The sequence below is a fragment of the Hyla sarda genome, chromosome 3, assembly GCF_029499605.1.
Source record: "Hyla sarda isolate aHylSar1 chromosome 3, aHylSar1.hap1, whole genome shotgun sequence".
Classification (NCBI taxonomy): domain Eukaryota; kingdom Metazoa; phylum Chordata; class Amphibia; order Anura; family Hylidae; genus Hyla; species Hyla sarda.
The window spans coordinates 210,749,301-210,775,428 of record NC_079191.1 but is presented as its reverse complement, the minus strand read 5'-3'; the positions used below and the strand labels follow the sequence as shown (position 1 = coordinate 210,775,428).

At 42.3% G+C, this 26,128-nt stretch overlaps 1 protein-coding gene across 5 annotated transcripts in view; it reads right to left on the bottom strand.

The window, feature by feature from the left end:
- The window catches only part of DOP1A (DOP1 leucine zipper like protein A), a 307,594-nt gene that overhangs the window by 41,579 nt on the left and 239,887 nt on the right, over nt 1–26,128 (bottom strand). For 3 of the 5 annotated variants that reach the window (XM_056565964.1, XM_056565963.1, XM_056565965.1), the window contains 11 exons: nt 25,924–26,113; nt 21,809–21,907; nt 19,812–19,911; nt 17,863–17,972; nt 15,305–15,413; nt 14,578–14,698; nt 12,114–12,233; nt 10,862–10,976; nt 6,889–6,918; nt 3,870–4,103; nt 2,266–2,875 (listed from right to left, as the gene is read on the bottom strand). In XM_056565964.1, the coding sequence (XP_056421939.1) occupies nt 2,266–2,875; nt 3,870–4,103; nt 6,889–6,918; nt 10,862–10,976; nt 12,114–12,233; nt 14,578–14,698; nt 15,305–15,413; nt 17,863–17,972; nt 19,812–19,911; nt 21,809–21,907; nt 25,924–26,113 (1,838 nt within the window). The remainder of the gene's footprint in view (nt 1–2,265; nt 2,876–3,869; nt 4,104–6,888; nt 6,919–10,861; nt 10,977–12,113; nt 12,234–14,577; nt 14,699–15,304; nt 15,414–17,862; nt 17,973–19,811; nt 19,912–21,808; nt 21,908–25,923; nt 26,114–26,128) is intronic. The other 2 variants (XM_056565966.1, XM_056565968.1) reach the window with 2 other exon arrangements.

Below are 26,128 nucleotides of genomic sequence, written 5' to 3'. Positions count from 1 at the left end.
ATCTGGAGTAAAACACTGACTTAAAGGGGTACTCCGCTGCTCAGCGTTTGGAACAAACTGTTCCGAACGCTGGAGCCGGCAGCTCGTGACGTCATAGCCCCGCCCCCTCATGACATCACAGTTTGTTTCAAACGCTGAGCAGCGGAGTACCCCTTTAAAGGTAAAACTACCTCCACAAGGTGGGATCAAAGATTTGCTTTGCAGAACCTTCTGGCCAAAAAAAAAAAAAAATGTAACACGCCTTCCATAAGTTAAAGACCATTTTAGTGCCACAGCAGACAATAGGCATAGAAATGCAACAATGGTGGTGTAAAGCTAGACAAAAGTTTTTAACAAACGCAATACACTTCTAGAGGAAGGATCCACTCGCACTCTTGTTTTAAATGGGCACTGTCAGATACAAAAATGTTGCTATATTGTAAAGCATGCAAAACCAATAGGTTTTGCAATTGCTCTCATTTGAAAATTCTCAGTATTTCATGCTGAAAAAGACAGACAAACAACTGCCCCCCTGCCTGCTTGGACACATACTAGTCCTGCTGTGTCCATGCGTCATACCCTATGTCATGGACACAGTTCCTTGATTGACAGCTGGCAGCGCAGGGCTCACAGCTGGAGGAAAAATCCTCCCACTGTCAGCTTGTGTCCCGCTACGGTCAGTGAGGACAAGCTGGGAGTTGTAGTTTTACTAATGCTAGGGGAGATGTGAGCAGACAGCATACTGAGGGAGGGGGCGGAGACCTGCACAGTGAGGCCACGCCCCCTCCCTTTGAGAGGAATTCAGACTAGTGAGCTAAAATAAAAGTGTAATAAAAAAATAAATAAAGGTGCTAGATACATAAAAATTGGATGTACATGGTCAGGATTAGGTACTGAGTGATATGTAAAAAAAATGTTTTTTTGTTGGATCTGACGGGTCCACTTTAACCAAATACAAATCTTTATAAGTCACAGGTTAATATTAGAAACACAATTAAAATACTAAAGGAGGAAGAGAAGCAATTCATATAGAGGACATGAAGGTCTGTTTTTCTAATCCTGGATAACCCCTTCTAACCAAATACAAATACCTTTATTAGTCACAGGTTAATAATAACATTATTATAATACTAGAAAAGAAGGAGAAGTAGTTTATACAGAGGATGAGTATAACACATGGGACTGTATGAGAGCTCACAACAATAAATACAACATAAAGAGCAGCTGAAACCGGACACATAACACTCATACAGTTATAGGGTATGTTCATACTATGGAATCTCCGCTAGGTATCACAATCAAAATCAAAAACACAATCCCAGCTTATGAAATGTTTCCATTTAGAAAATGTGTCACTGTGTGCAATGCACAACACAAAGAAACACAGCCGCACATCCACCATTTCTAATTTCATCTAATTGCTTCTCAGCATAATTAAAAAACTAACAGGTTGTTAGTATACATCTTGATCAAAAAGTACAAGCCCACTCGCCACGTCAAGGCCCCCTAGTCAGAGTGGGTCCCTAACCCACTGTGTGCAATGCCCTACAGACGTACTTTGTAGAGGGAGGCACCAGAGCGTACCATAAAAGTGTCCAATGACACGCCACAGACATTGTCCCATGCCAGAATGCGTGTTGTGACCCCCCATACAGTCTTATGTGTTATACTCATCCTCTGTATAAACTGCTTTGAATCCTTTTCTAGTATTTAATAATGATATTATTAACCTGTGACTGATAAAGGTTTGGTTTAGTTAAAGTGGTTCTCCAGGGTAAGAAAAACAGAGACAATTTCTTCAGAAAACAGCACCACACTTGTCCGCAGGTTGTGTGGTATTACAGCTCAGTTTCATTGAAGTGAATGGAGCAAAGTTGTAATACCTCACACCACCTGAAGACAGGTGTGGTGCTGTTTTTTTGAAGAAATATGCTCTGTATTTCTATTCCTGGATAACCTTTGAAAAAGGAGTCAATTTACTATGTTTAAATATTGAACAGAATTCATTAATATGCCCCATTGAGACATTGTAAAGCCCTTTATATGCCTTCTGGGTATCAGTGCCTTATGCACAGTTTATGGAAGTTATGTATCTTTAGAAATCCCTTATATTTTCAGAAGAACGGAGTGAAATTCCAGCTGGAGCTTAACCCACTGTCTGTTGTGTTGGAAGGGTCAGTTTCAAGCTTTCCTATATGGCGCTATGAATACTAGTTACATCCCTGAAATGTGATTCATAACATATGAATTTTCTTCAAACAACTACAACACCACCATTAAGCTTACCCCCTTCTCCTTTATCAGAATGGACGTCTGCAGGGTGAATGCCTTCTGCAATGTACACAGGAAAACTGGAACATTCAAGGAATAACTGGCACGCAGCAATGAAGGCTGGACGGTATTCTTTAGGAGAAATAGGTTTGTTGATTTTCTTTTCGGTACTATTTTCTGTGGCAGTCTCCCATTTAGGGTTTTCTGTCTGACCTCCGGATGGTTGTTCTGCTGTGAGTGTTTTAGTTGTGGCAGTCTTTGGGAGAATGTACAGAGTAATAAACCTAGTGAGGAATTGCTGGAAATACTCCAGGCAGCACTGCATTGCTGTTTTCTGTGTGGCCTTCATAGTCCTGGTAGCGGACCCTTTTGGACTCTTACAAGGGTGTTGTACAATTGTCTCCTCAGACCCTACAGTGGATGCGGTTTCCGTTTCTGATGAAGTGCTACCTAAGGGAAGAGCAGCTGCACTTTGCCCATCACTCAGCAGCTTGTCAATATCATCTGTCTTGTCCTCCTGGTACTGTACAAATTCTGTAAACCCACTTTCTGAAGATCGGCTGCTTGGAGGATTTTCTCCATCTTCAAACACATCACCTGGATTTTCAGCAGAAACCGGGGACAACTAAAAAGTAAATAAATGGCACTCAGTAAACTCTTCCCTCTCAAGATCCATGTGATCCCTGGTTTAGAACAATAGCTGAACTTAAACAATCCATGTATAAGTGTATATATCTATATGTGACCACACATCATGCTCTGATCTTTTTTCCAGTTCAGTACGATCAATAGGACATTATTTGGATACAAATCAATATCCATCTCAATGTACAAACAGTACAGACATAAAGGCCACTTTTTATGTTAATATATGAATCAAAATAAAGAAGAACATGGCATAGGCAGATTTCTTCAAGTTTTATAACAACGATGACTAATTCCTGCAAAGCAATGCATAAAATAACTGGTTTTATACTTTAAAGAAACTTTGTTATCAGATTTATTCTCCCCTATCTGCTGGATTATTTTTCTTTGTAGGCACCAAAACATCTCATATAATCCCTGTCAAAGGACATCTGCAGTGATTTAACACAGGATAGGGGGATAAGTGTTTGATTGTGGGGGGTCCGAACGTGGCCCCCCAGAGATCTCCTGTACAGGGCCGCCTCCTCCATGTAGTTCTATGAGAGCAAACGCTGCCTCCCCGCCTCTCCCATAGAGCTGCATGGGGAGGGGGCGTACCCATCGACCTCAGTGAGGTCGACACTAAGCGCATTAGCCAGCGTGCCAATGCTGGGGCCAGGGCCACGGATCCACCCCCCCCGGCGATCAAACACTTATCCCCCATCCTGCGGATAGGGGATAAGTGTTATAGCACTGCAGATGTCCTTTAAACACTGTGGCCCACCCACCTGCCAGTGATTGGTAGCATTCTGTCAATACAGGTCACAGATAAAACCCTTCCATTTCGTGGTGGTAGTGGGAGCAGTTGCTCATAAAAAATCGCAGACTACCGAGAGCATGCCTGCTTACTAGTCAGCACTGCTTAACAGTGATTACATAAGATGTACGGCACAGTATTTAAAGCAGTGTATGCTGTGTAAGAACAGAATCCTCACCTTCCTCTCCTCCTTGTCATTGCTGGAGCCATTCTGTCCACTGGGAAGCTGGAATGTGCCTCCCGTGCCTGCAGACAGAAGTGGAGGTTGAACTTTGCTGAGGATTTTTGAGCAAAGTCTTAGAGAATCTGTCAGTTCTCTGAGGTCCAGAGTTTGGAGGTGGCTGGTTAGAGCAGAGATCATTCGGAGGAGCAGCTGAGGCAGGTGTTCAGTCTGTATTTCAATATAAGTCTCCTGAAAATGAGAAAAAAAAGATAGGATAAATGGTCATTTTGGACATCTCCTCCTCTATTCCTTCTGTGGTCCGAAACCTTGAATGTCAATATCACCTGTCAGGTTTTTTTTTTTTTTTATATACTGGAGGACGATTAGCAAAAAAGCATTTTGTAGGAAAACTTTTATCCTTTTCTGTGTTTCACACATTTTCCTGGGCCTCTTTAATAACTGACTAGGAAGACTTTTAATAAAAAGGTATCTTAGTGTTTGATGAATGGAATAGGTGAATGTGATTGACATAAGTTGTTTAGTTGAATGTTGTTCTTAGTTCTGTGGTTGATATATAAAGAGAAGGATATCAGACTGCTAGAGAGTGGTAAAGGGATAAGGAGTAAAGTGGCCGATGCAGTTGTGTGTGACATAGGCATGCGCAGCCTCTGTGTGTCTTCTGGTTAAAAGTGCCCAGGATTCTTGAGGGAACCCTTGACTGAGGATTTATGTGGTAAAATCTCAGTGAAGAAGGTTTAAGTGTGTAAACCTTTCCCGTGTGACAGAGTAGAAAAACCATCTACTCCAAAAAACATATGTAAGGAACTAAAATGGCTAGAGGTGTGACGTCTGAAGAATCTAAACAAAAACAATATATATAACTCTGATAAAACTATGTCTAAATAGATTCCTTTTGGATTACATAGCTAGAATAAACATTGGGAAGAAGGCTTTTTCAGATAACCCCCCATTGATCCTAGACTTATAAATCAAGGAGTAAACTCTTAGGGTACGTTCACAGGTACGCAGATTTGATGCGCAAGATTTGATGCTCCAGATTTTCTGCTGCAGATTTCAATGTAAACTAAATGACTGAGCACAGCTTCTAATCAGCAGTTACAAATCCTGTGCATCAAATCTGCACAGGATCCTGTATGTGTGAACGTAACCTTAAAAGGGGTACTCCACCCCTACACATTTTATCCCCTATCCAAAGGATAGGGGATAAGATGTCTGATTGCGAGGGTCCCGTCGCTGGGGATCCCCCGCAATATAGCATGCAGCATCCACCTGTATCTGCTTCCGGCAACGCTGGAGGTTCTGGCTCCCAACCACGGGAACGGAAGATCGTGATGTCACAACTCCGCCCCCACATGATGTCACGCCCCCCCCCCCCCACTCAATGCAAGTCTATGGTAGGGGTTGTGACAGCAATAGTTTTAGATACCTTTTAAGGGGTACTCCACCCCTAGACATCTTAAGATCTCTGCAGCACCCGGCGTTCATTTAGAACGCTGGGTTCGGGCAGCTGGTCATGATGTCACTACCACGCCCCTCGTGACGTCACGCCTCACCCCCTAAATGAAAGTCTAAGAGATTTTACGGCGAGTACAAAAAAATCAACTTTTTCTTTACAATGTCTAAAACCATTCTACCAGGTATTGTTCTTTCAGTGAAATGTACACAATACCATTGCCCAAAACCACTTACTATAGTAAGAGCCACATATTTAAAATCACTAACAATTGTGTTTTCTGGTTATATTATCATCTTTGCATATCTAGCATAAGGCATTGCTTGGAAGTTATATTCATCTGGAAATAGCACAGTGCCAAAGAGAGAACTTACACTCCTATAATCCTAGAACATAATTATCTATACATATTAGCTACTATAAAATATTATCTACCATACTGCACTATACATATTATCTACTATAAAATATTATCTACCGTACTGCACTATACATATTATCTACTATAAAATATTATCTACTGCACTATACATATTATCTACTATAAAATAAAATAAATCCACACTGATAAAACACAGCTCGAGTAGCCCTTTGTAGCCTGTTCCATCTTTAATATGGTGACTGAACACCTGTAGAATCTGTCATGGATATCCGCTACCTGACAACTACTGACACAGACAATAGTGTAGACCTAGCAGTGTATACTCACAGGCTGTAAGAGAACACATTGCTAACACAGACAGTGAAGCTTTGGGGATTTGAGTCCCCAAACCTGCTGGAATAACTGTTTACTAGCGAACCCCATCACTTCATGGACTGTTAATACAAACTAACAGCCGTCAAATGCTACTATAAAAGGGAAAACAAATATGGCAGCAGATGCTTTTACATTGTTTGGAAAAATGGTGTCTGCAGGGGAATAGAAAAATGGCACTAAGAAACTGGAACTAACAGACCTTAGGTATCAACCCATTTCTGATTAATACATAGCTATTTTTATATCTTAGTGGAATTTATAAACTATAATAATAGCAGTATCCATGGCCATTACTGGCAAGTAACCAAGAACCTAAGTGATAGACTACTGGTGCTTATAACAGCACAAAGCACTACAGATGTCACATATGTATATAAAATATAGACACTATTATATGGTAGGGCTGGGCAGTATGGCCAAATATGTGTATCGGTATTTTTGTAACTTATGGCGGTTCCACGGTATAACACGTTATCCCCCGCGCCCCACACAAAATTACTAGCCCAGCGCTGCGTACTACTCACGTCACCCGCAAGTACTGCTCTCCTCATCCTCACATATGATTAGTTTCCCGATGTGGGGACAGCGCAGCGCTGGGCTGGGCTGACCATTCATTCCCGAGGGGGAGGGGCCAAACCGGTATTGCGGTATGGGTTAAAATTCATATCGTGCAGCACAAAGACTTCGGTATTCGGTATGAACCGGTATACCGCCCAGCCCTACTATATGGTCTATGTAAGAAGCACTGGTATAAAAGTGTTCAGTCAGTTAGTAAGGAAAGAAAACAGACTGTCATACAGTACCTGGCATATCACTCTCATACTTCTCGTAGGCTTGGGAAAGGAAAGCAAAAGATTTAGAAGAATGGAAAGGTCAGTGGTTATTATACTGCACAATGCACACAGAAAATAGCATGGCTCATAGCACATTCTAAAATGATTAAGAGCAGCAGATCCTGCAGGAAAACATCATGTCCTCAACAATGCCATCTGCATTCAAGACGGGTGATGGCTTCTGTTGCTAGGCAATGGGTGAGTTTGGGAAATCTCCCATAAAGATTAACATTACATGTAATAAACACAGTATTTACAAATATATTACGTCAGCACTACAATTCTCCTTCAAGTCACAGTTAGAGGCTCAATGGAGCAATGGAGATAGAGGCCACTGGTTTGCAATGGTCATCACCAGTTGTTTAACTAGAAAATATATATATAATTTTTTTATCTGGCATCTAATGGTCTGGAGATTACAATGCTTAAAGGAGTAGTCCAGTGATGAACAACTTATTCCCTATCCTAAGGATAGGGGATAAGTTTGAGATCGTGGGGAGTCCCACCGCTGGGGCCCCCCACGATCTCCTGTACGGGGCCCCGACAGCCCGCGGGAAGGGGGCGTGTCGACCACTGCACGAAGTGGCGGCCAACACGCCCCCTCAATACAACTCTATGGTAGAGCCAGAGCGCTGCCTTCGGCAATCTCCGGCTCTGCCATAGAGATGTATTGAGGGGGCGTGTCGGCCGCCGCTTCGTGCGGTGGTCGACACCCGCTATCTGGCCGGAGAGCCTGGCCCCCGTACAGACAGATCGCAGGGGGGCCCCTGCGGTCGGACTCCCCACGATCTCAAACTTATCCCCTATCCTTAGGATAGGGGATACGTTTTTCACCACTGGACTACCCCTTCAAAAGAACCCTGCAGCGATCCAAATACTGCATGTAATGTTGCTGGAAGATATTCTTTCTTCAAGTTGCTGGAACCTCTCTACTTTCTCTCTGTTTAGGTCTGAGGAAAGGAACCCCAATCTTATGAACCTGCTATGTAAGGGTCATCAGTTTCCATACAGCTACATTCATTCAAGGGAATCAATCTGTCACCAAACAAGCCAATACAAGGGGTTAAACCACGCAATAAACCTTTGAACCATTACTGACATTGTGTAATATTCTTACTATTTTTGTATTCTGTGTCAAATTAGTTCTGTATAGGCAGTGTATGACATTGATTTTAATATTTTACATTTTAACTTGTGTTAATATCAGTGTTTAATTACATCATTACCAGCCACATCATCCTACAGTGAAACCAAGGAGATGGTGAAGGAAATCTGACATTTAAGTGTTCATGTCATTTCCAAAAACTCGACAGGTCACAATGACATGTCGAAAGTTTTGATCAGGAATACCGGCTTCACACTACGGAATCTCCAGCCAGATGAAATCCGTCTTTGAGATTTTGAGTAAGGGCAGCACCGACTGAATAAGACCGCAGAGATCCGCCAGAGCATCAAGTTAAATCTTCCGGTGGAATTTTGGAGGGAATTTTCCGGGAGGAAAAGTCTGCCTTGAAAACTCTGCAGTGTGCAGCAGAATCGAACTGCCAAGTTTCCAAGTGGAATTTCAAAATGGAATTCCGCTCGAAAATTCCGTAGTGTGAAGTCGGCCTAAGGGTCCAAGTGCTGAGATCACCACTGATCAGTAGAATGGACAGTAACCTCCATCCTGCTGTCCCATTATAAGTCTATGGGGCTGTCCAGTGAAGTAGCACACAGCTTGCTGCGAGCCAGGAAATGAAGTCTCAGCACTGACGGATGTGGTGTTTTACTTCAGTGCTGGATCAGCTCATTTCTCCTTGGATAAGCTTTGCACATTTGGCAAACATCAAAACCTACAATGACACGTCAATAGTTAACAACCAATACCTTTATTGATTGAACATATAATGAGAAAACAGCCCTCCATGACCTCCTGACCAAGGAACGAAACATGTGTCAAGGTGGCAGTTAGGTGCACCGGATACCTCCATATGTCCCAGCTAGGTGAGATTGATTGTATGTTAGATTGATGTTACATATAATACAGACCAAAAGTTTGGACACACCTTCTCATTCAAAGAGTTTTCTTTATTTTCATGACTATGAAAATTGTAGATTCGGCATCAAAACTATGAATTAACACGTGGAATTATAGACATAACAAAAAAGTGTGAAACAACTGAAAATGTGTCATATTCTAGGTGGAAAGTGTCCCCAAGTGCAGTCACAAAAACCATTAAGAGCTACAAAGAAACTGGCTCACATGCGGACTGCCACAGGAAAGGAAGACCAAGAATCACCTCTGCTGCGGAGGATAAGTATATCCGAGTCAACAGCCTCAGAAATTGCAGGTTAACAGCAGCTCAGATTAGAGACCAGGTCAATGCCACACAGAGTTCTAGCAGCAGACACATCTCTAGAACAACTGTTTAGAGGAGACTGTGTGAATCAGGCCTTCATGGTAGAATATCTGTTAGGAAACCACTGCTAAGGACAGGCAACAAGCAGAAGAGACTTGTTTGGGCTAAAGAACACAAGGAATGGACATTAGACCAGTGGAAATCTGTGCTTTGGTCTGATGAGTCCAAGTGTGAGATCTTAGGTTCCAACCACTGTGTATTTGTGCGACGCGGAAAAGGTGAACAGATGGACTCTACATGCCTGGTTTCCACCGTGAAGTATGGAGGAGGAGGTATGATGGTGCTTTGCTGGTGACAGTGTTGGGGATTTATTCAAAATTGAAGGCATACTGAACCAGCATGGCTACCAGAGCATCTTGCAGCGGCATGCTATTCCATCCGGTTTGCTTTTAGTTGGACCATCATTTATTTTTAAACAGGACAATGACCCCAAACACACCTCCAGGCTGTGTAAGGGCTATGTGACCAAGAAGGATGGGGTGCTGCGCCAGATGACCTGGCCTCCACAGTCACCGGATCTGAACCCAATGAAGGCAAAAGGGCCAACAAGTGCTAAGCATATCTGGGAACTCCTTCAAGACTGTTGGAAGACCATTTCAGGTGACTACCTCTTGAAGCTCATCAAGAGAATGCCAAGAGTGTGCAAAGCAGTAATCAAAGCAAAAGGTGGCTAGAACCTAGAATATGACATATTTTCAGTTGTTTCAAACTTTTTTGTTATGTATATAATTCCACATGTGTTAATTCATAGTTTTGATGCCTTCAGTGTGAATCTACAATTTTCATAGTCATGAAAATAAAGAAAAGTCTGAATGAGATGATGTGTCCAAACTTTTGGTCTGTACTGTATAGTGCAAGAACATGCCTTGTTTTGTTATATGAGACAGACCTTCTGAATGAGATGATTGTAGGGGTTTTACTGTATACTGGTGTTCCCCACTTCTTGCTTGCTTTGGGGATTGTGTATTTTAAGGGTGGGTCTTTTTAATGGGAGGATTGTTTTCTCATTATATGTATGTTGTTCATTTGATAAAGGTATTGATTGTTTACCATTGAAGTGTCATTGTAGGTTTTGGTGTATATAGCAGGCACTTTTTAAAGAGCTGGATTGTAGGTTTATAATACCAATTAAAGGGGTTATTCAGGAAAAATCTTTTTTATATATTAACTGGCTCCAGATTTGTAAATTACTTCTATTAAAAAATCTTAATCCTTTCAGTACTTATGAGTTTTTCTTTTCTGTCTAAGTGCTCTCTGATGACACCTGTCTATGGAACTGTCCAAAGTAGAAGCAAATCCCCATAGTAAACCTCTTCTACTCTGTGCAGTTCCCGAGACAAGCAGAGATGTCAGCAGTGAGCACTTTTGCCAGACAGAAAAGAACAAGTCAACTTAAGCAGCTGATATTTATTGGAAGTATTAAGATTTCTTAATAGAAGTCATTTACAAATCTGTTTAACTTCCTGGAGCCAGTTGATATATAAAAAAAAGTTTTTTCCTGGAATACCCCTTTAAATCTATATTTGAAATGAAGAAATTCTTACCAAAGACACTATGTCTAGCAAGAAATCCACCAGCAAGCAGAAGTTGATAAGAGGTAACTCGGACTGATTACTGCTACCACTAGAGGGAGGCTGAAGCCTGGCGTGTAGTGTCCTCCTAAAAGGAATACAACATCATGTCAATACAAAAATAAAGCAGTGTATATCCAGAGAGGAAAGGAGAGTCATATGAGATTGAGGTGTGTGACACTTCGTACATAAAAGGTTTCTATAGGTAATACTATACAAGAAACGTTGAAGGTGTTATTCAGTTTTATCCTTCTTAACGGTTATCCCGAGCGTGACTCAGGGTTAATTTTCCCTGCCAAGAGCCGTAACTCCAAGTCACGGTCAGGGTAGAATTGCAGAGTTGCCGGCGGAACTGCACGATATATCGCAAAAGCAAGGGAATAGCGATTTTTGCTTTCTGCGATATAGCGATACAGCCCCCGTGAAAACATGCGATTATTTGCTTGGGTCGGCTCCCGTGGTGGGGCCAGAGCAGGTAAAGACAAAATACTAAAAGTTAGTGTTTCCCTACCAGGGGGCCTCCAGCTGTTGCAAAACTACAACTCTAAGCATGCCCGAACAAAAAACCTTCTGCTCACCTAGTCCCGGTCCCTGCAGATTCCGTTCCCCTCCGTGCGGTCCGGGGTGTCCTGTCTTCATTATTCACCTTGTAGGACCTTTCCCTTTTCAGCCAATCACCGGCCGCAGTGGTGTCACTTGTCAAGCCAGTGATTGGCTGAAGGGGAAAGGACTTGTTCTGCAGCAAATACACTAGGTTTGAAATCTGCCCGGCAAACCAAGTGTGTGTTGCTGCCGAACAAGAAAAGGTGACAAGGGGGGATGAATGTGACAGGGGGAAATGTGACAAAGGGGGAAGAATGTGACAAAGGGGGGGAGGGGGGAACGTGATAAGGGGGGGAATGTGATAAGGGGGGGGTGACATGGAGGGGGAATGTGACAAAGGGGGGAATGTGACATGGAGGGGGGGAATGTGACAAGGAGGGAAGAATGTGACAAGGGGGGGGATGTGACAAAGGGGAGGAGAATATGATAGGGGGGGGGGGGGGAAATGTGACAGGGGAAGATGTGAAATGGGCGGGGGGAGATGTGAAATTTCAATGCAAAAAATTGTACCACTTTTAGTAAAAATTTCCAGACATAATCATACCGCCAGGGAGGTTAAAAGGCTCACAGTTATACATTTCAAAATGACCTTCTTATTCTTTAAAAATACTTGGACACTTACCTGCAGCATTCTTCAAACCAGCGTGCAATGTAATCCCACATATAATAAGGCTCAAAGGAGTTAAATAAAAGGTTGGCTGTTTTTATGAGTTCGGCCGTCCTCTTGTTTTCCCGCAGTTTACTTAATGGAAAAAAAAAAAAAAAGTATAATTAAAATGTATTAAAATAAACACTGGGGAGTTTGGGAAAACAATACCCTAAATAGATGTTGCTCTTTCTTCTGGAGAAAGGCTAGTTTGCATATTTTTTCCACTAGAGCCTTGCACGGCCTATAAATCTACACGCCCGTTGGAGCTATCCTTAAGGAGAAACGTTAGCCCTTCAGTCTGATGATAAAACTTCTCTCTGCTCGCCAGAACCCTATTCTGTACTGGAGGAGGACGAGAATCTCAAAGCAGCTGTTTACAACTGGGTTACTGCTCCTTTTGGAGGATATTCTGGCTTGGGTAATGATGCCAGTAATGTTTCTTGGTTCTTTCAAGAGAACCTGTCATAAGATGTTCCCCTATAACTGGTGACAACACATTATAGAGCAGTGTTTCCCATCCAGAGTGCCTTCAGCTGTTGCACAACTACAACTCCCAGCATACCCGGACAGCCTCCGGCTGTCCAGGCATGCTGGGAGTTGTAGTTTTGCAACAGCTGGAGGCCCCCTGGTTGGGAAACACTGTTATAGAGGTTCCAGTTAAAGTGTTTTTTTTTTTTCAACTGCCTCCAGAAAGTTAAACAGATTTGTAAATTACTTCTATAAAAAAATCTTAATCCTTCCAATAATTATCAGCCACTGAAATTGAGTTGTTCTTATCTGTCTGGAAACAGTGCTCTCTGCTGACATATCTGCTTGTCTCAGGAACTGCACAGAGCAGAATAGGTTTGCTATGGGAATTTGCTTCTACTCTGGACAGCTCCCGAGACAGGTGGCATCAGAGAGCACGTAGACAGAAATGAACAACTCAACTTCAGCAGCTCATAAGTACTGAAAGGATTAAGATTTTTTTTAATAGAAGTAATTTACAAATCTGTTTAAATTTCTGGAGCCAGTTGATATATAAAAAAAAGTTTTTTCCTGGATAACCCCTTTAAAAGCACAGGGTCAGTCTAGTACATATACATGTGTCTGCCTATTAAGATGCCTCTCCGTATGTGTGCCACTTACATTTGTATGGCCACTGTTGAGGCTGTTAATATATAGAAGTGGTAGTGCTGGCTGTAACCACTGTGATTTAAATATGACACAAGCCAGGGTCCTGACGTTTTGCTGGCAACCCAGCTTCATCAGAGGACTGGCAGCTAGTGAGTACCGGAAGTACAGCCTCCCCTTATATAGACTCCCCTGATGTCATCAAACAATGCCCCCTCACTTTAGCCAATGAAAGTAAGGGGGCATTGTTTGATGACATCAGGGGAGTCTATATAAGGGGAGGCTGTACTTCCGGTACTCACTAGCTGCCAGTCCTCTGATGAAGCTGGGTTGCCAGCAAAACGTCAGGACCCTGGCTTGTGTCATGTTTTAATCACAGTGGTTACAGCCAGCACTACCACTTCTATATATTAACCGCCTCAACAGTGGCCATACAAATGTAAGTGGCACACATACAGAGAGGCATCTCAATAGGCAGAAACATGTATATGTGCTAGACTGACCCTGTGCTTTTAATTCAGTGTGGTACAGGCACTCAGAGGTGTTTTGTTTAATCACTAGAAGTGTTTCTCTTTATTATTTTAAGGACACAATGAAAGTTACATTTTAGATTTGTTTTTTTGGGGAAGGGGTTTCTGGTTTAGGGTACCCCTTTGGGGGTTTTCCCATTAAGGTTGTTGTTTATTGTTAGTTACCCTGTAACCTCCTGAGGTTTGTTGTTTATGAGGGTGCAGAGTTGTGATGTCAGAGGTGCCTGGATTGGTAATCACACCTGTGTAGGAGTGGTTAAAGCCCAGAGCGCAATGACTACTACAGGATGACACACACCCCAATGGCTACTTACAGGGCATTAGCATATGGTGCAAGACAATTTTAAAAGTAACTTTCTTTACTAGCAAGGACGGGCAGAAGGACATGAGCACATGGGGAAAAAGTGGATTTTACCCTAGAAAATGCCTTTTCACCAATTATGTAGTGTCAAATCTGATAACAGGTTTCCTTTAAAGGGCAGAGCATTTACTTGGATGTTCCACCCAATAGATGGCACCAGAAAGCAAGCTCTCTTGGGATTACTTTGTATATATTTTTTTCCCAGTGGAGCACTGCATGGCCTACAAAACTCCACATGCCCTTTGGCACCCTCCTGAAGAAACTGTAACTTCACATCATAGAGCTTATATGGCAAATAAGTTTTGTTGAATAATATTTTCTCCTTACAAAGGGCTATAAAGCCACTAGACAGTGATGAAGATCGAGTGCTATAAAGCAAATTCACCCCCATTGTGTACACAGTTCTATACGGATCCCGTCCAATATCAGTTACCTGCTCAGCTGTGCAGGGTCCTTACTGAAAGGAGCTTGTGTTTGAAGATCCAGCTCTGCTTTGCATTGGGTATACAATGTTCTGAACACTTCGATTAACACGTCTTCCAGAATCGCAGGCCCTGGCACCAATACAACCATACAACTGTAAACCAATGTACAATGCCAGGAACATGTACAGCACATCAGATGGAACACAGTATTGTAAGAGAAGTAAATCTGTCATTCTCAGATTAGAACTAGCTTGGTTACAGGATATGCTATATCTTTCCACTAATGTCTGCTTTACCTACATACTACGTTTGGTCGCTGACACACAGATTTTGGTACAAAATGGTCACCTGGAAAAATAACTAAAACAATACTATGCTTTAAAACAAAAAAGCTTTAGAAATACACCTGCAAATCTTTCTAAATGTAAATGTAGAGGCAGGTGTAAGCTTTGTAAGATTCCACCAAAAATACATTACATGTTACCCCAGCATGGAGCATTTTTGGTCTACAAGGATGCAGGACACCATAACAGGAACACCACATACCCCTTTAAAGTCTTGGGGTCCCATGGGCACTGTTGGGGCACAGCATGTAAAGGATCCAGCACCACTGTTATTTTTAATTTTCTGTTAGTATAAAGGAACAGAAAACTAGAAATATTCGCGCATTATATGAAATAATATCACAAAAGTGTAATGTTTTAGAAACCTTAAAAGGTAAAATGATAAAAATACCAAGTTCAGGTTTGTCCAATAAGCTTATGAGGACACGGAAGGGCTTTAAGTCTTGCGTTAGTGAATTCTCCCGATTTAGTTCTTTTCCCTGTAAAATTCCCACCATCGCCTGTATGAAGAGAAGCACAAAGAAGTATTCATATATTTGCTACAATATTTTTGTTTTGCATTACATCAGTTTTATTTTGCACCAGTTGGACTTATGTTTCCTCGGTACAAAATAGGCAAAGAAGTAAAGGTCAGTCAGAAATACACATAAAGGGGTTATCCAGGAAGCTAATTTCTTTCAAAAGAAGCACCACCCTTGTCCTCATCTTGTGTGTTGTATTACAAATTTAATTCAATGGAAATGAGCTGTAATACCACACACAACCTGAGGACAGGTGTGGTGCTGTTTATTGATGCCACAAGCCTGCTCCATATAGTTCTATGGGAGAGCTGTTAGGCTATCTCCGGCTCTCCAATAGAGCTATATAGGAGGGCCCCAGCTTCGGGCTGGGCTTGTGACACGCCGCTCTGGGGGAGAACAAGGGCCCCATACAGGAGATTGTGGTGGGCCCCAGTGCTCAAACCCCCCGCAATCTAAACCTTATCTCCTAGCAAACCATAGGGAAACTCCCCATATACTGACCATTCCCAGCCACTACCCCCTTCCCCAGGCAGCACCTGTGCTACAGGTAATCTCAGCAAAAGAATGGAAACCACTCAGGAAGGTGGGAGGCTCTGTTTTTTTATACACTGCTCAAAAAAAAAGAAAAGAAAAGGGGAACACTTAAACAACACAATGTAACTCCAAGTCAATCACACTTCTGTGAAATCACACTGTCCACTCAGGAAGCTACACTGATTGACAATCAATTTCACAAGATGTTGTGTAAATGGAGCAGACAACAGGTGGAAATTATAGGCAATTAGTAAGACACCTCCAATAAAGGAGTGGTTCTGCAGATGGTGAACACAGACCACTTCTCAGTTCCTATGCTTCCTTGATGATGTTTTGGTCACTTTTGAATGCTGCCAGTGCTTTCCTTCTAGTGGTAGCATGAGACTGAGTCTACAAACCACACAAGTGGTTCAGGTAGTGCAGCTCATCCAGGATTACACTTCAATGTGAGCTGTGGCAAGAAGGTTTGCTGTGTCTGTCAGCGTAGTGTCCAGAGCATGGAGGCACTACCAGGAGACAGGCCAGGACATCAGGAGATGTGGAGGATGCCATGGGAGGGCAACAACCCATCAGCAGGACCGCTACCTCTCCCTTTGTGCAAGGAGGATCACTGCCAGAGTCCTGCAAAATGACCTCCAGCAGGCAACAAATGTGCATGTGTCCACTCAATCGGTCAGAAACAGACACCATGAGGGTGGTATGAGGGCCCAACGTCCACAGGTGGGGGTTGTGCTTACAGCCCAACACCGTGCAGGATGTTTGGCATATGCCAGAGAACACCAAGATTGGCAAATTCGCCACTGGCCCCCTGTGTTCTTCACAGATGAAAGCAGGTTCACACTGAGCACACGTGACTGAGTCTGGAGACGCCATGGAGAACGTTCTGCTGCCTGCAACATCCTCCAGCATGACCAGTTTGGCAGTGGGTCAGTAATGGTGTGGGGGGGCATTTCTTTGGGGGGGCCGCACAGCCCACCATGTGCTTGCCAGAGGTAGCCTGACTGCCATTAGGTACAGAGATGAGATCCTCAGACCCCTTGTGAGACCATATGCTGGTGAGGTTGGCCCTGGATTCCTCCTAATGCAAGACAATGCTAGACCTCATGTGGCTGGAGTGTGTCAGCAGTTCCTGCAAGAAGAATTGATGCTACGGACTGGCCCGCCTGTTCCCCGGACCTGAATCCGATTGAGCACATCTGGGACATCATATCTTGCTCCATCCACCAACGCCACTTTGCACCACAGACTGTCCAGGAGTTGGCAGATGGTTTAGTCCAGGTCTGGGAGGACATCCCTCAGTAGACCATCTGCCACCTCATCAGGAGCATTCCCAGGCGTTGTAGGGAGGTCATACAGGCAAGAGGAGGCCACACACACTACTGAGCCTCATTTTGACTTGTTTTAAGGACGTTACATCAAAGTTGGATCAGACTGTAGTGGGGGTTTCCACTGATTTTGAGCGTTACTCCATATCCAAACCTCAATGGGTTGAGAAATTTGGTTTCCATTGATAATTTTTGTGTGATTTTGTTGTTAGCACATTCAACTATGTAAAGACAAAAGTATTTCATACGATAAGATCATTCATTCAGATCTAGGATGTGTTATCTTAGTGTTCCCTTTATTTTTTTTGAGCAGTGTATATGTAGGTTTCCTGTTCTAGGAAGCAGATCTTCACTTCTCATTCTGTCATGGGTGAAGGGAAAAACTTTCCGCTGATCTGATTGAAAGAATAACACAAGTATGATGGGTACCACAACAGACACCATGCAAAGTCAACAGGTCCAATGGAATCCCCTGTACAACAAATCTGGTTTCTGGGAAGAACGCATAAGTGAACAGAACTTTAGAACATCTAATTTCACAATATTTTTTGTCTATAAGAAATACACACCTGTACTAAGAGATCCTTAGAGAATGTATTGAAGTAGTAAGAAGCATGTTCCTCGGGATTGCTTTGTCTTGTACTCCTTGGTCCTATTTTGGTCCCATTGTTATCAAATCCTACAAAAAACATATAGTAAGTTTATATAACTCAATTTATATATCAGGTATTACATCAAGAACAGAATTTACATAATGGGGGGCAACTTACCAGATGTGTGGTCCCCAAAGTGACAGCATAAGAGAGCATAAAAAGAGTATCATTAAGCATTTGAGATCATATAGTAAAGATGTGTTTACATGTTCAATTGCCATAAATCATCCAGAAGTACATGAGAAACCTACTCAAAATGATATAAGTTATCCTCTATCTACAAGAATAACTAGCTAATTACTGGGGTCCGACTACTGGGCCCCCTTTGATCTTGAGACCCCAGTCTACCATTAGAGTGGAGCAGCAAGTCACTCTATGTTTTCTGAATAAGAGTATAGTATTTGGCTGTTTTGCGTGGCTCACACAGAGAATGAATGCTGCGCAGACGTGAATACAGGATCCATTGCTCCATTGTAAGGGGGACTGGGTCCCTGTTCTCAAAATCGTGGGGGGTGGGAACAGTTGGACCCCCTTCCCCATGATCAGCTAGATATGCCTATCCTGTGGATAGGAGACGACTTTGTCACATGGAAAAACCCCTTTAAATGTCACAGGACAGTTATAAGCTGGCTACTGAAATATTGGGGAGTCTCACATGCCTGTTCCAAGTCTAACAATGCTCAAGCCAGACATGTCAAATCTATCAATGCATCTGTTAGCGGTCTTAGCATCTTTGTACTGGAAGGGAATTGTCATCAGTGTCACCTGCACTAATCTGTTAGAACAGGCTTGTAGTGCGGGTGACACTGATGGTAATGATATTTTCCTATCCCCGATCAGTGGCCCTATTCGCATGTAATCCTACTTATTCGGGCAGCAGGCTTGGTGCACAGGCTTCAGGAGCATGCTGATGTTACCGCTGCTGCTTCTTCAAGCCTGCTCACAGCCGGGTAGAGTGAAGAAGCAGCTGTGGTGACATCAGTATGCTCCTGGAGCTCCACCCATGCACCAAGTCTGACTCCCGAATAAGAAGCATAATGGGCGAACGAAGCAACAGATTGGAGATAGGTAAGTATCGTTATCAACAGTATAACCCACACTACCAGCCTATAGCAACAGGTAAGTGCGGGTGACACGGATGAAAGATTTCCTTAAAATCTACACCAGTGAGTGGCAGCTGAAGGTTAGGTAATGTTTAATGAAGATTTTACAGGGGAAAAAAAAAAAAAAGTTTAGTCATTCCGTATTCAGGATTAACAGTTAAAAAAAAAATCACTGCGAAAGGTGTCCGCAGCCTTTAAGCCAAAATTAGCAAATTTTATATACCTGTTTTCTGCTATAGTAAATCCCCCCTTTCTTAGCCGGTCCTAGACCATGATCTTATACTCATTAAATGTGAAAGTTGGAAATGACCACAGATTTTTTTCCCTCCAGGACACGGCCTGTTACAAGCGCTAATTGCACACATTCTAGACTATTAAAGGCACCTAACACAGAAAATACACAAAATAATTAACATGTAACCTAGCTTTCCCCCCCTTATCTTCTCCTTGATTATATATGGTCCCATATTACAAATACATATTTAAAGACATCCTCTCAGCCATGTTTACTGTTCCTTTAAAAAGGTGCTATCTGCTTTGTTTTTAATGTGTACAGTATACTATGTGTACAGTATACTATTCCTCGCTGCACCATGTTACAGTTTTCCTTCAATCCCTTAGTCAGCCTCTTACTATGGAATTAAGAAGCTCAATTGATTTAATAAAATAATCTTTTAATCTGGGATTCCACTAAGTAACTACCAAAGCTTTGTTTTCACTGTCCAAACTGCCCCATAGTAAGAAACCAGTCCCCTAGCTCACCTAGCAGCCAGGCATATAACCTTCGATTCAATGACATATCTCTCCGTAAGACCACACGCAGAGCAGCGGACAGAATACGAATCATGTCAGGACGGGTTGCCTGGGCAAGAATGAGAGATAAAACAGTCACAAGTAGGATCAATTACATTCTGTTTACAGATAGTATATGTAAGGCTGGGTTCACACCACGTTTTTGCAATACAGTTCCCTATCAGGTTTTTGATAAAAAAACGGATTCCTCAAAACATGACTAAACTATATCAAATCGTGTGTACAAGTTTTAACTCGTATACAGTTAAAAAACGTGTATGGTTTGAATAATGATGTCCGGTTGCATCCGTTTTTTAAGAAAAAAACGTATACGTATTTAACTTTTCACTCTATTATGAATAAAGTTTTACTTGTTTGATTTAAATTCCAAGAAAAAAACTGTGCAAAGTCAAAAACCATATGGTGAAAACTGGATGAAACCGTGCGCACATACGGTTCTGTACAGTTCCCCTTGACTCCCATGTTTAAAAGAACATATATATGGTTTCCATACGGTTTTTCACCCGGAACAAAAACCGTGGGTAGGCTGCGGTTTTGGGTATGGGAAAAAATGGACAAAACCGTACAAGATGCAAAACGGATGCAACCAGATGCATCGTTTGGCATACGGTTTTCAATGGAGAGTCAATGCATACGGCTTTCAATATGGTTCCATACGGTTTTCAAAGGGAACTATATTGCAAAAACGTGGTGTGAACCCACCCTTAGAGAGATACAGTCAATTACTGGAATTATTAGATTCTATTCACACTGCTTTTTTGCAATTCCTTAGTCTGCATCATATTGAAAACTGGAAATAGTCATTTCTTGCAGTGCAGCACAGTACCGCATCACTGATCCATTGTTTTTAACAGGATAATGCTGCAATACATTGAAATGCCGCTACAAAATGTACGACGTTTGCAAGTATCACCCAACCTGCAGCCTAAGTAAACACTGAAGAGGCTGCATTACTTGACCTCTTCAGAGAGCTGATTGGTAGAGGTGCCATGAGCCCGACCCCCAATGATCCAATATTGATGGCCTATCCTGAGGTGTCCTAAAGGCTGGATAACCCCTTTAAATATAACACAAGAAAATGGTTTGCATGAAGCAACTTTAAAATTGCATATTTCTTTCCAATAAGATCCTAAAGTGCACTGATGTGAAAGGAGCTGTCACAGAAATTGGCTTAAAGGCTTTAACCTCTATCACAGAGTCACCATAGTCTACCCTTACACTGAGAAACTGCTCCTTAGTAACATATGGATTAATATGGATTAAGGAGATCTTGAAAAAAGAATCCTAGAATACAGGAGAAACACTAGCAGGGAAACTGTGGGATGAACAGGGTAGATCTATTTTTAACATGTCTTTAATGTATAAGACAATAGAGGATTTGTGGGTGACAGAAATACACCCAATATGGGGACAGATTATTCTAATTGGGAATATCATAAATTGTTCCCTACTTCTTCAGTGCATCATGTTCTTAGCAATTTAATACAGTAAGGGGTTATCTTTACCTACCTCCTACCTGGCATTATAGATGGAATAAGAACCTGCACCACCAACCCTGTTATTACATTAAAGGGGTACTCCACTGCTAGACATCTTATCCCCTGTCACTGCCCCCCCCCCCGATCTTCTGCAGCACCCAGCGTTCTAAACAAAACGCCAGGTGCTTGCGGCAGTGGTCATGATGTCACGGCCATGCCCCCTCATGAAGTCACACCACACCCCTTTCATTCATGTCTGGAGTGGGTGTGAAGTGACGTCTCAGTGGGGCGTGGCCATGACATCACTATCATTGCCTCCAGCTCCTCCAGCTGGAGCACCCCTTTAAAGCCCCACCCTGTATCACAAAATCTGCTATAAAGCACATACACATACTTGAAATGCTGCTGAAGAAAAAGCATAAAAGGAGTTAAATAACTGGGGATGTCTGACAATCTCAGGTTTACTACCTGACTCATGTGGAAGGGAAAACAAAACAGGATAAGGTCTAATGTGCTTCTCTGGACCAGCACACTGGAATCCTGCACAGAGGTGCTCACTGCCTCCACCTGAAAAATGTCATATAAAGGAAGGTTAGAAGAAAAAACTATCCCACAGCTACAAATTTCACTCTTCAATTTGGTGGGAAAAGGTTACAGCTTAAAAAGTTTGTCTGCTAAATTGTTTTTTTACTACTGTGCCCAGACTGCCTACATAAAAGCTTTAACTTACCCCCTGTAGCCTCACTTACTTACCCCCCTGTAGCTTTAACTTACCCCCCTGTAGCCTCAGTATTGGGTCACCTTGTCAGTGGCCGGTGACGCTGCTTTTGCAATAGCAGCAGATTGTAGCGTCTGACAGCGCTGCTCTGCCAATCAGGACACCACTGTGGTCAGCGACTGGCTGAGCAATACTGTGACTTCACGTATGCAGCTCTGCCTGGCTCCGGGGAAGCGAAGTCCAGCAGAAACAGGGCACCCCGATACCAATGCTACGAGGGGCCAAGTTAGATGTTTTATTAGGTAGTCTAGGCACATAAGTGGAAAACCTATTTTACCGGATTAAACCTTTAAACTACTTTTTGTTCCCTCTCATTTAGGCTCATCATGGGTCTTTCTATTATAAAGATCTATCTCCTATCTACAGTGGCGCAAAAGAGTATTTAGTCAGCCACCAAAGTTCTCCCACTTAAAAAGATGAGAGGCCTGTCATTTTCATCATAGGTATACCTCAACTATGAGAGACATGAGAAAAAAATCCATAATATCACAGTCTGGTTTTTTAACCCCTTAAGGTTTTCACCTATTTTCACCTCACACATTTTTTTTTGCATTTCCCCTTTTAAAAATCATAACGCTTTCAATTTTGCACCTACAGACCCAAATAAGGGCTGTTTTTTTGCGTCACCAATTGTACTTTGTAATGACATCACATATTTTATAATATAACCTGCAGCCAAAGCAAAAAAAAAATATATATATATTTGTGGGGTGATATAAAAAAAGAGAAACGCCATTTTGTAAATTTTGGGTGCTCCCGTTTCTACGCAATGACACCTTATCTTTATTCTGTAGGTCCATACGGTTACAAGGAAACCCAATTTATATAGGCTTTATTTTAATACTTTAAAAAATTATAAACTACATGCACCAAAATTAGTATGTTTAAAATTGGCATCTTCTGACCCCTATAACTCTTTTAGGGCTAATTTTTTGCGCTGTCATCTGTAGCATTTATTGGTATTATTTTTTTTTGATGGGACTTTTTCATCACTTTTTTTAAAATATTTTTATTGTATATGAAGTGACCAAAAATGCACAATTTTGGACTTGGTAATTTTTTACGTGTACACCATCGACCATGTGGTTTAGCTAACCTTATATTTTAATATTTCGGACATTTACGCACACGGTGGTACCACATATGGTTATTTTTATTCTTTATGACATTATTTTATTTAAAAAATGGGAAAAGGGGGGTGATTTAAAAGAGTTAATGAACTCTTATAACATTTTTTTACACTTTTTTTTTTCTTTGCCCCCATAGGGGCTACAACATGCAATCTTCTGATTGTATATACTGATCAGTGCTCTGCCATTAAATAGCATGGAACACTGTAACCGATGCTCTGCTGCTCTAGCCTGCTGCGCAGGCATGGAACAGTAGATGGCCAATCGGACGACAAAGAGGCAGGGGAGGACCCTCCCGTCGTCCTGTAAGCTGATCGGGACATCGCGATTTTGTCGCGATAGTCCCTATCAGCTCCGCTGAGCTGCCAGGATTCTTTAACTTTCGCTTCAGATGCCGCGATCAACTTTGATTGCAGCGTCTACAGGGTTAATGCTGGGCATCGGCCCGATCAGCCTTGCCCAGCATTAGCCGTGGGTCCTGGCTGCCCGTAGCAACCGGGATCCACCGGGTATAACCCGTTCACCGCCGGTGAGAACGGTTTAAACCCGTTAAACTGGACCAGGTACAGGTACGAGTCCTTAAGGATCAGGGATGCAGGGCGTACTCAGTGGGGCTGCCTGGCCACTCGTCATTCCCCCAGTGGGCTTGGTGTCTCGGAGGCAGTGGTCACCGCCCGGCGCTACGTCAGTGTTAGGTTAGGGACCCACTCTGACTAGGAGGCCTTGACGTGGTGAGTGGGTTTGTACTTTTTGTTCAAAATGTATACTAACAACCTGATAGTTTTTTTTATTATTATGCTGAGAAGGAAATAGATCAAAATACAAATGGTGGATGTGCGGCTATGTTTCTCTATTTTTGTTGTACATTGTTTTTAAAGAATTTATTTGCAAATTATGGTGGAAGATAAGTATTTGGTCACCTATAAACAAGCAAGATTTCTGGCTCTCACAGACCTGTAAGTCTCCTCTGTCCTCCACTCGATACCTGTATTATTGTCTCCTGTTTGAACTTGTTATCAGTATAAAAGACACCTGTCCACAACCTCAAACTACAACTATGACCAAGGCCAAAGAGCTGTCAAAGGACACCAGAAACACAATTGTAGACCTGCACCTGGCTGGGAAAAGGGAATCTGCAATAGGCAAGCAGCTTGTTGTGAAGAAATCAACTGTGGGAGCAATTATTAGAAAATGGAAGACAAACAAGACCACTGATAATCTCCTTCGATCTGGGGCTCCACGTAGGATCTCACCACATGGTGTCAAAATAACCACAAGATCGGTGATCAAAAATCCCAGAACCATATGGGGGGACCTAGTGAATGACCTGCAGAGAGCTGGGACCAAAGTAAAAAGGCTACCATCAGTAACACACTAAGCTGCCAGGGACTCAAATCATGCAGTGCCAGATGTGTCCCCCTTCTTAAGTCAGTACATGTCCGGGCCCAACTGAATTTTGCTAGAGAGCATGTGGGTGATCTAGAAGAGGATTGGGAAGAATGTCATATGGGCAGATGAAACCAAAGTAGAAATTTGGTAAAAACTCAACTCGTTGTGTTTGGAAGAGAAAGAATGCTGAGTTGCGTCCAAAGAACACCATACCTACTGTGAAGCATGGGGGTGGAAACATTATGCTTTGGGGCTGTTTTTCTGCAAAGGGACCAGGACAACTGATCGGTGTAAAGGAAAGAATGGGGCCATATATCGTGGGATTTTGAGTGAAAACGTCCTCCATCTCATAAGAAGCATTTCAAGGTCCAGGAGTGGCCAAGCCAGTATCCAGATCTCAACCCCATAGAAAACCTTTGGAGGGAGTTGAAAGTCTGTGTTGCCCAGCGACAGCCCCAAAACATCACTGCTCTAGAGGAGATCTGCATGGAGGAATGGGCCAAAATACCAGCAGCAGTGTGTGCAAACCTTGTGAAGACTTACAGAAAATGTTTGACCTCTGTCATTGCCAACAAAGGGTATATAACTATTAAGATGAACTTTTGTTATTGACCAAATACTTATTTTGCACCATAATATTTTTTCTCATTATGTCTCTCACAGTGGAGATATACCTATGATGAAAATTACAGGCCTCACTCATCTTTTTAAGTGGGAGCACAATTGGTGGCTGACTAAATACTTTTTTGCCCCACTGTATTAGATTTAAAATAAAATAAATAAATAATTAATTAATTAAAACTAATTCAGTACTGCAAAAAAAAATCCCATAAAAATATTCTGAGCACCACCAGATGTGATCAAGAAGTGCAGGTCAGTGATAAATAGCAAAAGCCAGGAATGAAAGGAGTCATGTAAGCATAGACAGCAGAGAGTAAAAGGCTCATTAATATACATGACAAGAGCATTCCATTCACAGCGATTCACCCCACCACCACTGCAATAAGTGACCTAAACCTAGTCATTTTACAGATAATGGAAAAAATAGAAACCCTGACATTGTGATGAATTACACTAGAATGTTAATAATGCTTCAAATGCCATGTGTGCAGCATTCAAAGAGGTACATACACAGTACATGTAGTACTAGCACCACCGTCTGTTTGGCGCATGCTACATCTGTACGTTCTAGAATCCCCTGTAAATACTGTCAATCTATTGTACCCATCACACACACTATAAGCATCATTAAGGAGCGAAATTGTTTTTGTAATACCAGACCTTACCATTAATTCAATGTCACTTCCAATGATGTAAAGCTGGTCTTCCATTGATAGTTTCCTATTCAGATGGGAAAGGACATAGGTGATGCCAGGCAGGCGTACTGCAGGGCTGGTGAGAAGACTGCCCCAAAGAGCACTATAGAAGGCAGATTGCTCCACTGCTGAGGCCACTTTCTCCAAGAGGGTGTTTGTCCTATGACAATTAAAT